The following is a 13,443-nucleotide window of genomic DNA, read 5'->3' on the forward strand; positions in this document are numbered from 1 at the left end:
TATATCCAACAGGGATTAATATCAAGTAATATATAAAGAACTTAACACAAAAAACAATCCAATTAACAAATGGGCAGAGGACCTGAATAGACATTTTTCCAAAGAAGACATACAGATGGCCAACAGACACATGAAAATATGCTCAACACCACTAACCATCAGGGAAATGCAAATCAAAACCATAATGCAATATCACCTCACACCTCAGTCAAAATGGCTGGTATCAAAAAGACAAGAAATAACAGGAGTCGGCAAGAATGTGAAGAAAAGGGAACGCTCATGCACTGTTAGTGGAAAGGTAAACTGGTACTACCGCTGTGAAAAACAATATGGAGGGTCCTCCAAAAATTAAGAGAAATACAGTATGACCTAGTAATTTCCGTTACTGGGTATTTACCCAAAGAAAACAAAAACACTAATCCAAAAAGATATACATACCCCTATGTTTACTGCAGCATTATTTGCAACAATATGGATGGACCTAGAATGTATTATGCTAAGTCAGAGAGAAATATGATAGGATTTCACTAATATGTGGACTCTGAAAAACAATATACTCTTCAGTACAGAGAACTGGAAGTTGCCAGAAGGGAGGCAGATAAGGGGATGGGTGAAACAGATGAAGAGGGATTAAGAGGTACAAACTTCCATTTACAAAATAAGTCACAGAGACGGTAAGTACACTGCATAGGGAATATAGTCAATAATACTGTAATAATATCTTAAGGTGACAGTGACTACACTTATTGTGATGAACACTGAGTAATGTATAGAATTGTCAAATCAGTATGTTATACACCTGAAATGAACATAACATTAACTATACTTCAATAAAAAATAAAGGAAAAATGTTATGAAAATTTAAGCTAATAAGTTTTATTACTAATAATGAAATATACAGTAAGTAGTACTTTTTAAAATACATTTGAGAAGGGGCGCCTGGGTGGCTCAGTCAGTTAAGTGTCTGCCTTCAGCTCAAGTCATGATCCCAGCATCCTGGGATTGAGCCCCATGTTGGGCTCCTAGCTCAGCAGTGAGCCTGCTTCTTCCTCTGCCTGCCCCTCCCCTTGCTTGCTCTCACTGTGTCAAACAAATAAAATCTTAAAAAAAAAAAAAAAAATACGTTCAAGAAGATAAAATCATAGTCTGATTACCACTGGAGAAATTATATAGTTAAAAAATTTTCCCAAAAAACGTACAAAACAAACAAAAAAACCCATGAAACAGATGGTTCACTAGGTGGGATCACCTAAGCTTTCAAGATATAGATTTAAAATATTACATAAATTTTCCAGAGAATAAAAATAGTGGTATACTCTGACCAGTTCTGTAAGGTGAATAAAACCTCGTATCAAATTTAGACAAATATGATAAAAGGTCATTTCACTCCTGAAAAATACACCCATGGAACAGAATCTGTGCTTAAAAAAAAAAAAAAAAAATCCTCATCAAGATTGGCGTAGCATTAGAAAATCTATAAAATGAATTTACTGTTTTAAGTAAATACTCGTATCCATGTCTGCAAAAATAAAACCATTTAAGAAAAGAAAGCACATGCCTGGGCAAGGGGGAACGAAGGAGTAGGAAGACCCTGAGCTCATTCCCTCCCACAGACACATCAAGGCTGCCGCTGCATACAGAGGAACTCCCTAAGAACAACCTAAAGACTACTGGAACAGCAATTTCAAAGCTAAAGTTATGAAGAGCGAGCCACATTGAGACGGGTAGGAGGGGCACTGATACAGGCTTACCGGGAACCAAATTCCTAGGAAGGCAGCCCACAAGCAGGAGGAATATCCCAGGTACAGGGTTCCTCCTTGAAGAGTGAGGGTTTCAAGCAACACGTGAGGCACTCCCTCCCACCTTGGAGATAGACACTAGGAAGATGAGCCTCCTTGTCTGGCTTTGGAAATCAGCAGGACCTCTGCTCTTAAAGGACCCACACGCAATCTCACTCACTCACTCTAAGACCCAACACAGAGGCAGCAATTTGAAAGCACCTGGGCCATACATGAAGGAGATTTGTTTACTAACTCTAGGGCATGTGCCAAAGGGGAAGGAATCTGTAGGAACTTTCTCCAGGAACACAAGCTTTGGTGGGCAATATTTCCTAGCCCTCCTTCAGCCTAGTTAGCCTGATGCTGGCAGGCACCAGTTCTGACACTCGCCATATACCTTGCTAGCAACACCTGTACCACACACACACTCTCCCCCACATTCCACTGTGGACCTAACACACTCACGCTGACAAGTACTCTTCCACAGTGGCTCCCGCCCCACCCCACCCAGTGGGCAGCCTTGTAGGTCCAGTGATCTTCCAAAGCGACCCCCATGCCAGTGTAGGATGCCAGCCCTGTCCAACAGCACACCTACAACAGCTGGAACCAACCACACTGGGTTCTAATCATACTGACTAGCACACAACAGCAATCGGGCCTATCAGCCAGCCATACCAGGGGCCAGCTCACAGCCCACGCTAGTGTGCCACAGCAGGGATAGCCAGGCATTATAACCATCAGGCTACAGGCCAGCCTCACCCACTGGTACACCCACAGCAGTTGTGGACTAAACAATAGGGTGCATGCACTTCACACAAAGGACACCACTAGAGCACCTAGCTCTAGTGACAGGGGGGACTACACTTCTGGTATGCACAGGCTGCCTTCTACAAAAGGACAATACCTTTAACACCAATAGATGTAGCTGACCTACCTAATACACAAACACAGAAAATCAGACAAAATGACGAGAGAGAAAAATTTTCCGAGCAAGAGAACAAGATAAAAACCTCAGAAAAAGAACCAAATGAAATGGAGATAAGCAATCTACCAGATAAAGAGCTCAAAGTAATGGTCATCAGACTTCAGAAAAGATGAACTCAGAACTTCAACCAAGAGATAAAAATATAAAAAGGAACCAGTCAAAATGGAAGAATAACTGAAATGAAAAATACAGTAAAGGGAATCAACATATTAGCGGATGAAGAATGAATCAGCAATCTGGAAGACAGGGTAGTGGAAATCATCCAAGCTGAACAGCAAAAGAAAACAGAACTTAAAAACTGAGGATAGGTTAAGGGGCCTCTAAGACAACATCAAGTGTACTAACATTTGCATTTTGGGGTCCCAGAAAGAGAAAGGGTTAGAAAACTTATTTGAAGAAATAGCAGAAAACTTCCCTAACCTGAGGAAGGAAACACATCCAGGTCCATGAAGCACATAGCCTCAAACAAGATGAACCAAAGAAGTCTACACCCAAACACATAATAATGAAAATGTGTAAAGTTAAAGAACAGCAAAAGAAAAACTAGTTAACGTACAAGGGGACACCCATTAAATTAACAGCTGATGTTTCTGCAAAAACTTTGTTCAGTCCAGCAGGTAATAGCATGATATATTTGAAGTGATGAAAGGAAAAAAAAACCTACAACCAATAATACCTTATACCAAACAAGGTTATCATTTAGAATTGAAGGAGAGATAAAGAGTTTCCCAGAACAAAAAAAGTTTATCACCACTAAACTGGTCTTACAAACAAAGTAGTAGAGCAATCACTTAGAAAGTTATTCTGAAGGTTAAAAGATGAAAGCAGTAAAATCAACTTTATCGTTAAGAGATACAAAAAATAAAAGATTAAAATAACATGACATCAAATACATAAAGCATGGAGTATGAGGGAATAAAATGGAGTTTAGAATGTCCTTGAATTTGGGGCACCTGGGTGGCACAGTCGTTAAGCGTCTGCCTTCAGCTCAGGGCGTGATCCCGGTGCTCTGGGATCGAGCCCCACATCAGGCTACTCCACTAGGAGCCGCTTCTTCCTCTCCCACTCGCCCTACTTGTGTTCCCTCTCGCTGGCTGTCTCTCTCTGTCAAATAAATAAGTAAAATATTTAAAAAAAAAAAAAAAAGAATGTCCTTGAATTTAAGCAACTAACTTAAAATACTGCTATATACATAGGGTGTTATATATAAAACTCGTAGTAACCACAAATCAAAAACCTGTAATAGATAATACACACACAAAAGAGAAAGGAATCCAAGCGTAACACTGAAAGTCATCAAATCACAAGTGAAGAGAGGAAGAAAGGAACAGAGAAGAACTACCAAACAACCAAAAAAAAGATAACAAAATGGCAGTAAGCATATACCTATCAATAATTACCTTAAATGTAAATGGATTAAGTGCTCCAAAGACATCAGGTGACTGAATGAATAACAAGTAAAACCTACTTGCTGCCTACAAAAGACAATCCGGACCTAAGGACACATACAGACTGAAAGCGAAGAGATGTAAAAACCTATTCCATGCAATTGGAAGTGGGGGGAAGAAAGCTAGGGTAGCGATACTTATGAGACAAAACAGACTTTAAAACAAAAACTAACTGAATGGAAAGTCATCAGAGAGGGAGAAAAACCATGAGAGATGCTTAAGTATGGGAAACAAACTGAGGGTTGTTGGCGGGGAGTTGGGTGGGGGATGGGCGTTAAGGAGGGCACATGATGTGATGCGCACTGGATGTGTATATGCAACTGATAAATTATTGAGAACTACATCTGAAACTAATGATATACTACAAATTGGCTACTGAATTTAAATAAAACAAAGAGTAACAAAAGACAAAGAAGAGTATTACATAATGATAAAGGGTCGATCTAAAAGGATATAATATTTGTAAATATCTGTGCACCCAACATGGGAACACCTAAATACACAATGCAAATATTAACAGACCTAGAGGGAGAAACTGACAGTAATTAATTAATTGTAGGAGACTTTAACACACTACTTACATCAATGGCTAGATCATTCAGAGAGAAAACCAATGAACGGCGGCTTTCAATGGCACATTAGAACGGAAGGACTTAACAGATACACACAGAACATTACACCCAAAACCAGAATACACATTCTTTTCAAGTGCACATGCCACATTCTGCAAGAGATGTCATATGCTAAGCCACAAAACAAGCCTTAAGGAATTTAGGGAGACTGAAATCATATCGAGCATCTTTTCTCACCACAATGATATGAACAACCAAACTAAATTACAAGGAAAAAACCTGGGGAAAAAACACAAAAATGTGGAGGCTAATCAACACACTACTAAACAACCAATGGGCCAAAGAAATCAAAATGGAAATAAAAAAATACACGGAGAAAAATGAAAACACAATGGCCCAAATTCTTTGGGACACAGCAAAAGCAGTTCTAAAACAGAAGTTCATAGCAATACAGGCCAGGACTATCACCTTATGAAATAGGAAAAAAAGTAAAACTACCCAATCTTATACCTAAAAAAACCAGAGAACAAAGCCCAAACTTATAAGGTAGAAAATAAAAATCAGAGTGCAAATAAATGAAATAGAGACAGAAAAATAGGAAAGGCTAATGAAACCAAGAGCTGGTTCTTTGAAAAGACAAATTTCATAAACCTTCAGCCAAACTCGTCAAGAAAAAGAGGACTCAATCAGAAATTCAAGAGAGGTTACAACCAATACCACAGATCACCAAAGACTTGAAGAGACTACCACAAGATATGCCGGATAACGTACATGAAAGGTATAAATCCCTAGGGAAAAACCCACCAAGCCTGAATCAGGAAGAAATAGAATTTGAGCAGACCAATTACTAGTGACTAAAATCAGTAATCAAAAAACTCCCAAACAGAAGTCCAGGACCAGATGGCTTCACAGGTGCAATTTATCAAATAATTTAAAGTTAATACCTATCCTTTATCAAACTACTCTGAACAAATTGAAGGAGGAGGAACATTTCCAAGTACATTCTATGAGACCAGAATTACCCTAATACCAAAACCAAAGACACACACACACACACACACACACACACACACAAACATACACACACAAGAAATTACAGGCCAATATCCCTGATGAATATAGATGGAAAATTCCTCAACAGAATATTAATAAACCAAATTTAACAATATATTAAAAAGGATCATTTACCACAAGTGGGATTTTTTTCCAGAGATGTACAGACAGCTCAATATTTTTTAATGTATCACGTTGATTTGTGAATAAAAGATAAAAATCAACTTGATACGTGCAGAAAATCATTTGGCAGGAGTCAACACCCACTGATGACAGAAACTCAAATGGATATAGAGGGAACATACTGCAGTATGTTCATATATGCCATATATGACAAATCTACAGCTAACATCACACTCAATGGTGAAAAACTGAAAGCTTTTCCCATAAGATCAGGAACAAGACAAGGATGTCCACTCTCAACTTTCACTCAACACAGTACTAGAACTCCTAGCCACAGCACTCAGACATTTCAAGAAATAAAAGGCATCCAAGTCCACCAGAAAGTATTAGATTAACTGAATTTGTTAATGTTGTAGAATACAAAATTAATATATAAAAATCTACTGTGTTTCTATACACTAATAGCAAAGTAGCAGAGAAATTGGGAAAATGATCCCATTTACAGTTTTAAGAAAAATAAAATAGCTAGGAATACATTTAACCAAGAGGTGAAATTTAACAAGTAACCTGTACTCTGAAAACTATAAAGTACTGATGAAACAAATTGAAGATGACACAAATGGAAATATATACTATACTCATGAATTGGCAAAATTAATATTGTTAAGATATCCATACTACCCAAAGCACTCTTTGGATTCGATGCAATGCCTATCAAAAGATCAATATTTTTCACAGAACTAGAACAATCCAAAGATTTGTATGAAGCTAAAAGAGACCCAAAATAGCCAAAGCAGTCTTGAAAAAGAAAAACAAAGCTGAAGGTATCACACACCCAGATTTCAAACTATACTCCAAAACTACAGTATACAAACAGTTTGGTACTGGCACAAAAACCAGGAGAGCTCTGAAGTAACCCACACTTTTATGGCCAATCTTTAACAAAATAAGGCAAGTATACATAATGGGGAAGGGCAGTCTCTTCTACAAATGGTGTTGGGAAAACTGGTCAAGCTGGTCAGCTACATGCAAAAGAATGAAACCGCACCACTTTTACACACCATACACAAAAACTCGAAATGGAACAAAGAACTAAATTTAAGACCTGAAACTATAAAACTCCTAAAACAAAAGCAGTAAACTCTGAAATATCAATCATTCTTAGCAATATTTTTTTGGATCTGTCTCCTTAGGCAAGGACAGGAAAAGCAAAAACAATTGGGACTACATCAAACCACAAAGCTTTTGCATAGTGAAGGCACCATGAACAAAACGAAAAGGCAACCTACTGAATCTGCACCAAATCGATAAGGGGTTGATATCCAAAATATTTTTTAAAAACTCCAACAGAATAACAGTCCAATTATGAAGGGCAGAGGACTTGAACAGACATTTCCCCAAAGACGACATACAAATGTCCAGACACAGGCTAAGATGCTCAATGTCACTAATCATTAGGGAAACACAAATCAAAACCACAATGAGATATTACCGCACACTAGTCAGAAATGGCTAATATCAAAAAGACAAGAAACAAGTATTGGCAAGGATGTAGAGAACAGGGAGCACTCATACGGTGGGAATGTAAATTGGTGCAGCCACTACGGAAGGCATGTGGAAGGGTTCCCTCAAAAAACCTAAAAATCATGTGATCCAGCAATTCCACTTCTGGGTATTGACCTGAAAACAAAAACACTAATTCGAAAAGATATATGCATTCCTATGTTCACTGCAGCATTATTTACAATAATCGAGATGTGGAAACAACGTGATTTCTAAGACCATTGATAGATGAATGGATAAAGAAGATGTGGTATATAAGTATACAATGAAACATTATCCGACCATAAAGAATGAAATCTTGCCACTTGTGACAACACAGATGGATCTAGAGTATATTTATGCTAAGTAAGTCAGCGAAATACAAATACCATTTGATTTTACCTATATGTGGAATCTACAAAACAAATAAACCAAACAGTCTGATAAATACAGGGAACAAACTGGTAGTTGCCCGTTGAAGGTTGGGGGCAGGGGATGGGGTGAAATAGGTGAGAGGGAGTAAAAGGTACAAGCTTCCATTTATAAAATAAGTCACAGAAACATGAAGTACAGCATAGGGAATAAACTCGATAATACTGTCATAACTGTGGTGATATATAGTAACTATACTTATCATGGTGACCATTTCATAACATATGTAAATGTTGAATCTCTATAGTGTACAACTGAAACTAATGTTGTACGACAATTACACTTCAATTAAAAAAAGGAAGCATGTTTTTTAGGGATCATAAAACTAGTATTAAATTTTCTGCCAAGAACTTATGGCAAATATTCTTAACGGTGTAACTTTATAAGTATTCCCTTTAAAATCCAGAGGAAAAGGCTACTATCATCTCGTCAACATTTTACAGAGGTTTTGGTCTTGCTGTAAGAAAAAAAAAAAAGGATTGAAAAGGAAGGATAACACCATAATTCACAAATGATATAACTGTCTACATTGAAAAAATAAATTATGAGGTTTTGAGTGATGAATCAGGTGGCTAGAATTTTTAAAATCAATAAACCAAGTAGTCTATTGCATTCCTATCAATCAGCATTCTATGCCATTTACAATAAAAAAGTAACAGAATTTGTGCATGACTGGCTTGAAAGAAGACATGTATTGCTGAAAGACATTTAAAAAGACCTACATAAATAGATAATTGTTCTATAAGGAGTTGAAATGCTGATCTAAAATTTCTATGGAAGAATAAAGGTCTAAGAATAGCCAAAATACTCTTGAAAAATAAGGTAAAGGTATACACCCTACCAATTAGTAGGACTTATTATAGGGCTAAAAGTATTAAAATACAATTGACTCTTGAACAACATGGGAATGAGGGACACCAACCCTGTGCAGTAGAAAATCTGCATATTAACTGTTGCCTCCCAAAAACTTAACTACTAATGGCCTACTGCTCCCCAGAATAACAGAGCTACTAACACATTTTGTATATGTATTATACATTGTATTCTTACAATAAAGCTAAAGAAAATGTTAAGAAAATCATAAGTAAAATAATTTACAATACTGTACTGATGGAAAAAATCTATGTATCAATCTACGTATAATCTACGTATAATTTGACCTGTGCAGCTCAAACTGTGTTGTTCGAAGGTCAGCTGGTAGTGTAGAACTGGTACATGGGCTAATTAGGAAAGTAATTGACTAATGGAATGGAGGAATGATTTGCAGGCACTTGTGCAAATATAAATTTTTTATGACACTGCAGATTCTAAGTAAAGGAGGTGAACTATTCAATGCATGGTCTGAGGAAAATGATTATCCAAATAGAAAAGGAACAAAACTAGCTACCTATCTAATTTTATCCCAAATGGTTTAGAAATTTAAACATGAAAGGACAAATTTTTAAATGTTTATAAGAAAACAGGATTTGTGTAGACTTTGAGTTACAGAAGGTTTCTTAAAATACAAAATTGCTAACCCTACAATTATAAATTCAGTTCTGTTACACATTTTCATAAACACAAAGAAATGAAAACTAAGCAACAAATTACTGAAAGGTAGTTGTAATACATATAAACCAAAATGGGTTTAGTATCACAAAGTTATAAATAACATCTAAAAAGCAGTAAGACAGTCCAATTTGTTGGCACATAGTTTTTCATAATATTCTCTTATTGTCTTTCTGTGGGGTTATTTCCTTTCATTTGTGATTTATTTGGGTCCTTTTTGATAAGTCTGGCTAGGAGCTTGTCAATTTTATTAATTTTTTCAAAGAAACAGCTCCTGGTTTCATTGATCTGTTCTATTGTTGTTTTTAGTGTCTATATCATTTATTTCTGTTCTAATTATTTCCTTTCTTCTACTGATTCTGGACTTTGTTGCTTTTCTAGCTCCTTTAGGTATAAGGTTAGATTTAATATTTTTCTAATCAAAACTACAATGAGGTATCATCTCACACCTGTCAGAATGACTAAAATTAACAACACAGGAAACAACAGGTGTTGGCAAGGACACAGAGAACGGGGAACCCTTTTGCACTGCTGGTGGGAATGCAAACTAGTGCAGCCGCTCTGGAAAACAGTATGGAGGTTCCTCAAAAAGTTAAAACTAGAACTACCTTAGGATCCAGCAATTGCCCTACTAGGTATTTAGCCAAAGGACATGAAAATACAGATTCGAAGGGATACATGTACCCCAATGTTTATAGCAGCATTATCTACAATGGCCAAATGATGGAAAGAGCCCAAATGTGCATCGAATGATGAGTGGATAAAAAAGTTGTGATTGATATATATTATATATCACATATATAACATACATATGGTATATAGGTAATGGAATATTACCTAACCATCAAAAAGAATGAAATCTTGCCATTTGAAATGACATGGATGGAGCTAGTGTATTGTGCTAGACAAAATAAGTCAGAGAAAGACGAATACCATAGCTCTCATTCATATGTGGAATTTAAGAAACAAAACAAACGATCATGCAGGGTGGGGGGGGGAGGAAAACAAAGAAACAGATTCTTAACTATAGAAAGCAAACTGATGTAGGGATGTACTATATGGTGACTAACATAATAAAAAATTATAAAAAAATAAATAAAAGAAAAAAGAAAAAGAAAGCAAACTGATGGTTACCAGAGGGAAGGTGGGGGTGGGCTGGGATGGGTTAAACAGCTGACAGGGATTAAGGAGTGCACTTCTGTGATGAGCACTGGGTGTTATATGGAGGTGTTGAATCACTAAATTCTACACCTGCAACTAATATTATACTGTATATTAACTGGAATTTAAATGAAAACTTGGAAAAAAATTAAAATTAAAAAAATAATAAATAAAAAGCAGTAATGACAAACACCACAGTGGAAAAATAGGTCATATTTCTTTCATTCCTCAGAGTAAAGGAAATATAAATGGTCGGTAGATATGAAAAGATGTTCAAACTCAATCATGGAACTGAAAATTACTACAGCGATGAAATATATCACATTTACACTGGCAAAAATGATAAATCTGAAGATACCTTGTATTGAAAAGGACATCATCAAAAGGAATGTTCATACACTATTGATAAAGATGTAAATTGGTACAACCACTTTAAGATACACCGAAGTTGAACATCACCAAATTCAATGACATAACAATTTCAACTGTAGGAATACACCCTAGATTTTAAAGTGAAGTTCATTATGAAAACCTGGAATAGGTCCAAATATCCACCGATAGCATGTAGGCATGTAAACTGAAGACGAATTATTATAAAGGAGTGAAAATCCATGAACTACAACTACAATGCTCAAAAAGAAGCAAAACCAAACAGCTTATGAACACATAGACATATAGAACTATTTTTCAATATGGATGAAAGCAACTGGAACATATAAAATTCATGGTATTGGCTACCTCTTGGAGATATGCAAAGAAATAGAATAAGGACTTAGCAAAGGCCATATGACTGTATTAAGTTCTGGCTCTTAAATCTGGTGGTGGATTTATGGCTATTCATTTTATTATTTTGCTTTAAATTTGCATATAGCTTTTGTGTATGTAGTAATTGGCAAAATATCAGTTCTTATTCTTTAAAATGTATTGAAGCAGAAGCTAATAATGACAATCATTAATCAAGACAATCAAAATGATTACAGTAAAAGGAAAATAAACATTTTAAACAATTCAGTAAATAATTATATGCTATATTTATTCATAAAAGATTTTTTTTGAGAGAGAACACACAAGCTGGGGGGAGGGGCAGAGAAAATCTTATGCAGATTCCACTCTGAGCGTGGCGCTGAGCGTGGAGCTGATCACAAGGCTCTATCTCATGACCCTGAGATCACAACGTGAGCCGAAACCAAGAGTCAGATGCTTAACCAACCGTGCCACCCAGGCACCTCTATAAGTCACATTTAATTTGCAAAGTTACTTACCCAATGTGTCACATTTCTCTCTAGCTCCACAAATGTCTTCCCTTAAAACAAAAAATTTTGAAGCATTTTCAGAAAATATTTTTACAAGTCAAAACAAAGATAAAGAAGCTTGAACTATGATGTGACTATTACCACAAACTCACTTCCAAATCCAGATCTTATTAAGCCCTCAATAATTTAAACCTAGGATAATACACCATTTGCATACACCAATAAGCAACAGGTGCTATATAAAAGTGCTGAAAAGAGTTGAAGCTTTAACCACACTCAACGATAAGCTTTCTAAGTGTACTTTTCACCTCTCCGCCTTTACTTACATGTATGTGTAATATAGTTTATGCTTTTCTAGATGTTCCATCATTATGAGCTTCAACTGTTATTCTCCACCACAAATAATGTTCTGATATTACCAAATTGCTTATTTTTTTTCTTCTGCATGACTTAGTCCCTATGTGTTCAGTTTGACAGTTCTCTTGTCTTTCCTTATGGTCTCCCTCTTCTAGCCTCCTTTGTCTACCTCCCATCTTGTAATTCATTATCTCCAATCTTTGTTGCTTGGCCTCTAATTACAATCCAGGGAAGAACCACGGGCTGATGATATAAAATGGTGTAAAAAATTAAGTCAATTTTGCTTTTGTTCTGAAATTTTACAGCTATTTTACATGGACTAAGTGTTTCATTTCAGAGTTCTAGAAAGCAGATATTTTGGAGTCTGACCCCTAAGTGGAAGAATTATTTCCTTTTGTCAACCAACCAATCCTAAGATCTAAATATCCTGGTAGTATATTTACTACCATACTGTTGCTGAAGCAAAGGCAGGAATTAATATATAGTAATGCTTGTAAAATGGACAATCATTTTATAACAGCAGAAGTTGTCCTCCTTAAGCAGGTTGAGAAAGACCCTCATAAATGCAGTCTAGTAATTAAGACATGTATTAAAAAAAAAATCTGTTCCATGTTTTGATGTTTAAGTACAAGAAGTCCAAAAAGAGGACAACCGATTAAATTCAAAAGCTCTTCTTTCCAAGTGATTGAAATATCAAGTGGGGAATGAACATAACCTGTATTCAGTTCCATAACTATGTTCATTTGCAATTATTTGTCATAATTCTGTCACTAAACAAGGAAATTATTTTGTTTGGGTCAATCCATTACTCAGCAATCTAACATTGCTAATTTCCTAAGGAATCAGCTAGCATCCTGGTCTGCAACAACAATGTTTTCATACAATAGTATCTTTTGCAATACAAGTTCTCAGAGAACACTTCTGTGTGTTATCAATAAAGAATTAAGGTAACAAGAAGTATCAGTGATCATGCAGGAGAGAAAGGGTGAATGACTGCAGTTGGAAGGGTTATTTCTAAAACTGTACCTAGTGATAAGAACAGCAGTGTCATGGTGAGAAGGGTGAGCATCATCAAGAACATTCTGAGTTTGTTGCCACAAACAGAAGTTGCGCAATGTGGTAGCTGCATTGTAACTGATGACTGGTCCTTCCTACACAAAAAAATGAGTAATTCAATATTACATTAAAACA

The 13,443-nt window shown here is 36.2% G+C and overlaps 1 protein-coding gene across 1 annotated transcript in view; it reads right to left on the minus strand.

Moving 5' to 3' along the window:
* The window catches only part of ADAMTS20 (ADAM metallopeptidase with thrombospondin type 1 motif 20), a 167,558-nt gene that overhangs the window by 103,133 nt on the left and 50,982 nt on the right, over positions 1 to 13,443 (minus strand). Inside the window, exons 6-7 of the mRNA XM_008704712.2 lie at positions 13,279 to 13,403; positions 11,905 to 11,945 (exon numbers count right to left, since the gene is read on the minus strand). Coding sequence (XP_008702934.2) covers positions 11,905 to 11,945; positions 13,279 to 13,403 — 166 coding nt within the window. The remainder of the gene's footprint in view (positions 1 to 11,904; positions 11,946 to 13,278; positions 13,404 to 13,443) is intronic.

The sequence above is a fragment of the Ursus maritimus genome, unplaced genomic scaffold (genome assembly GCF_017311325.1).
Source record: "Ursus maritimus isolate PB19 unplaced genomic scaffold, ASM1731132v1 scaffold_26, whole genome shotgun sequence".
NCBI classification, from domain to species: Eukaryota; Metazoa; Chordata; class Mammalia; order Carnivora; family Ursidae; genus Ursus; species Ursus maritimus.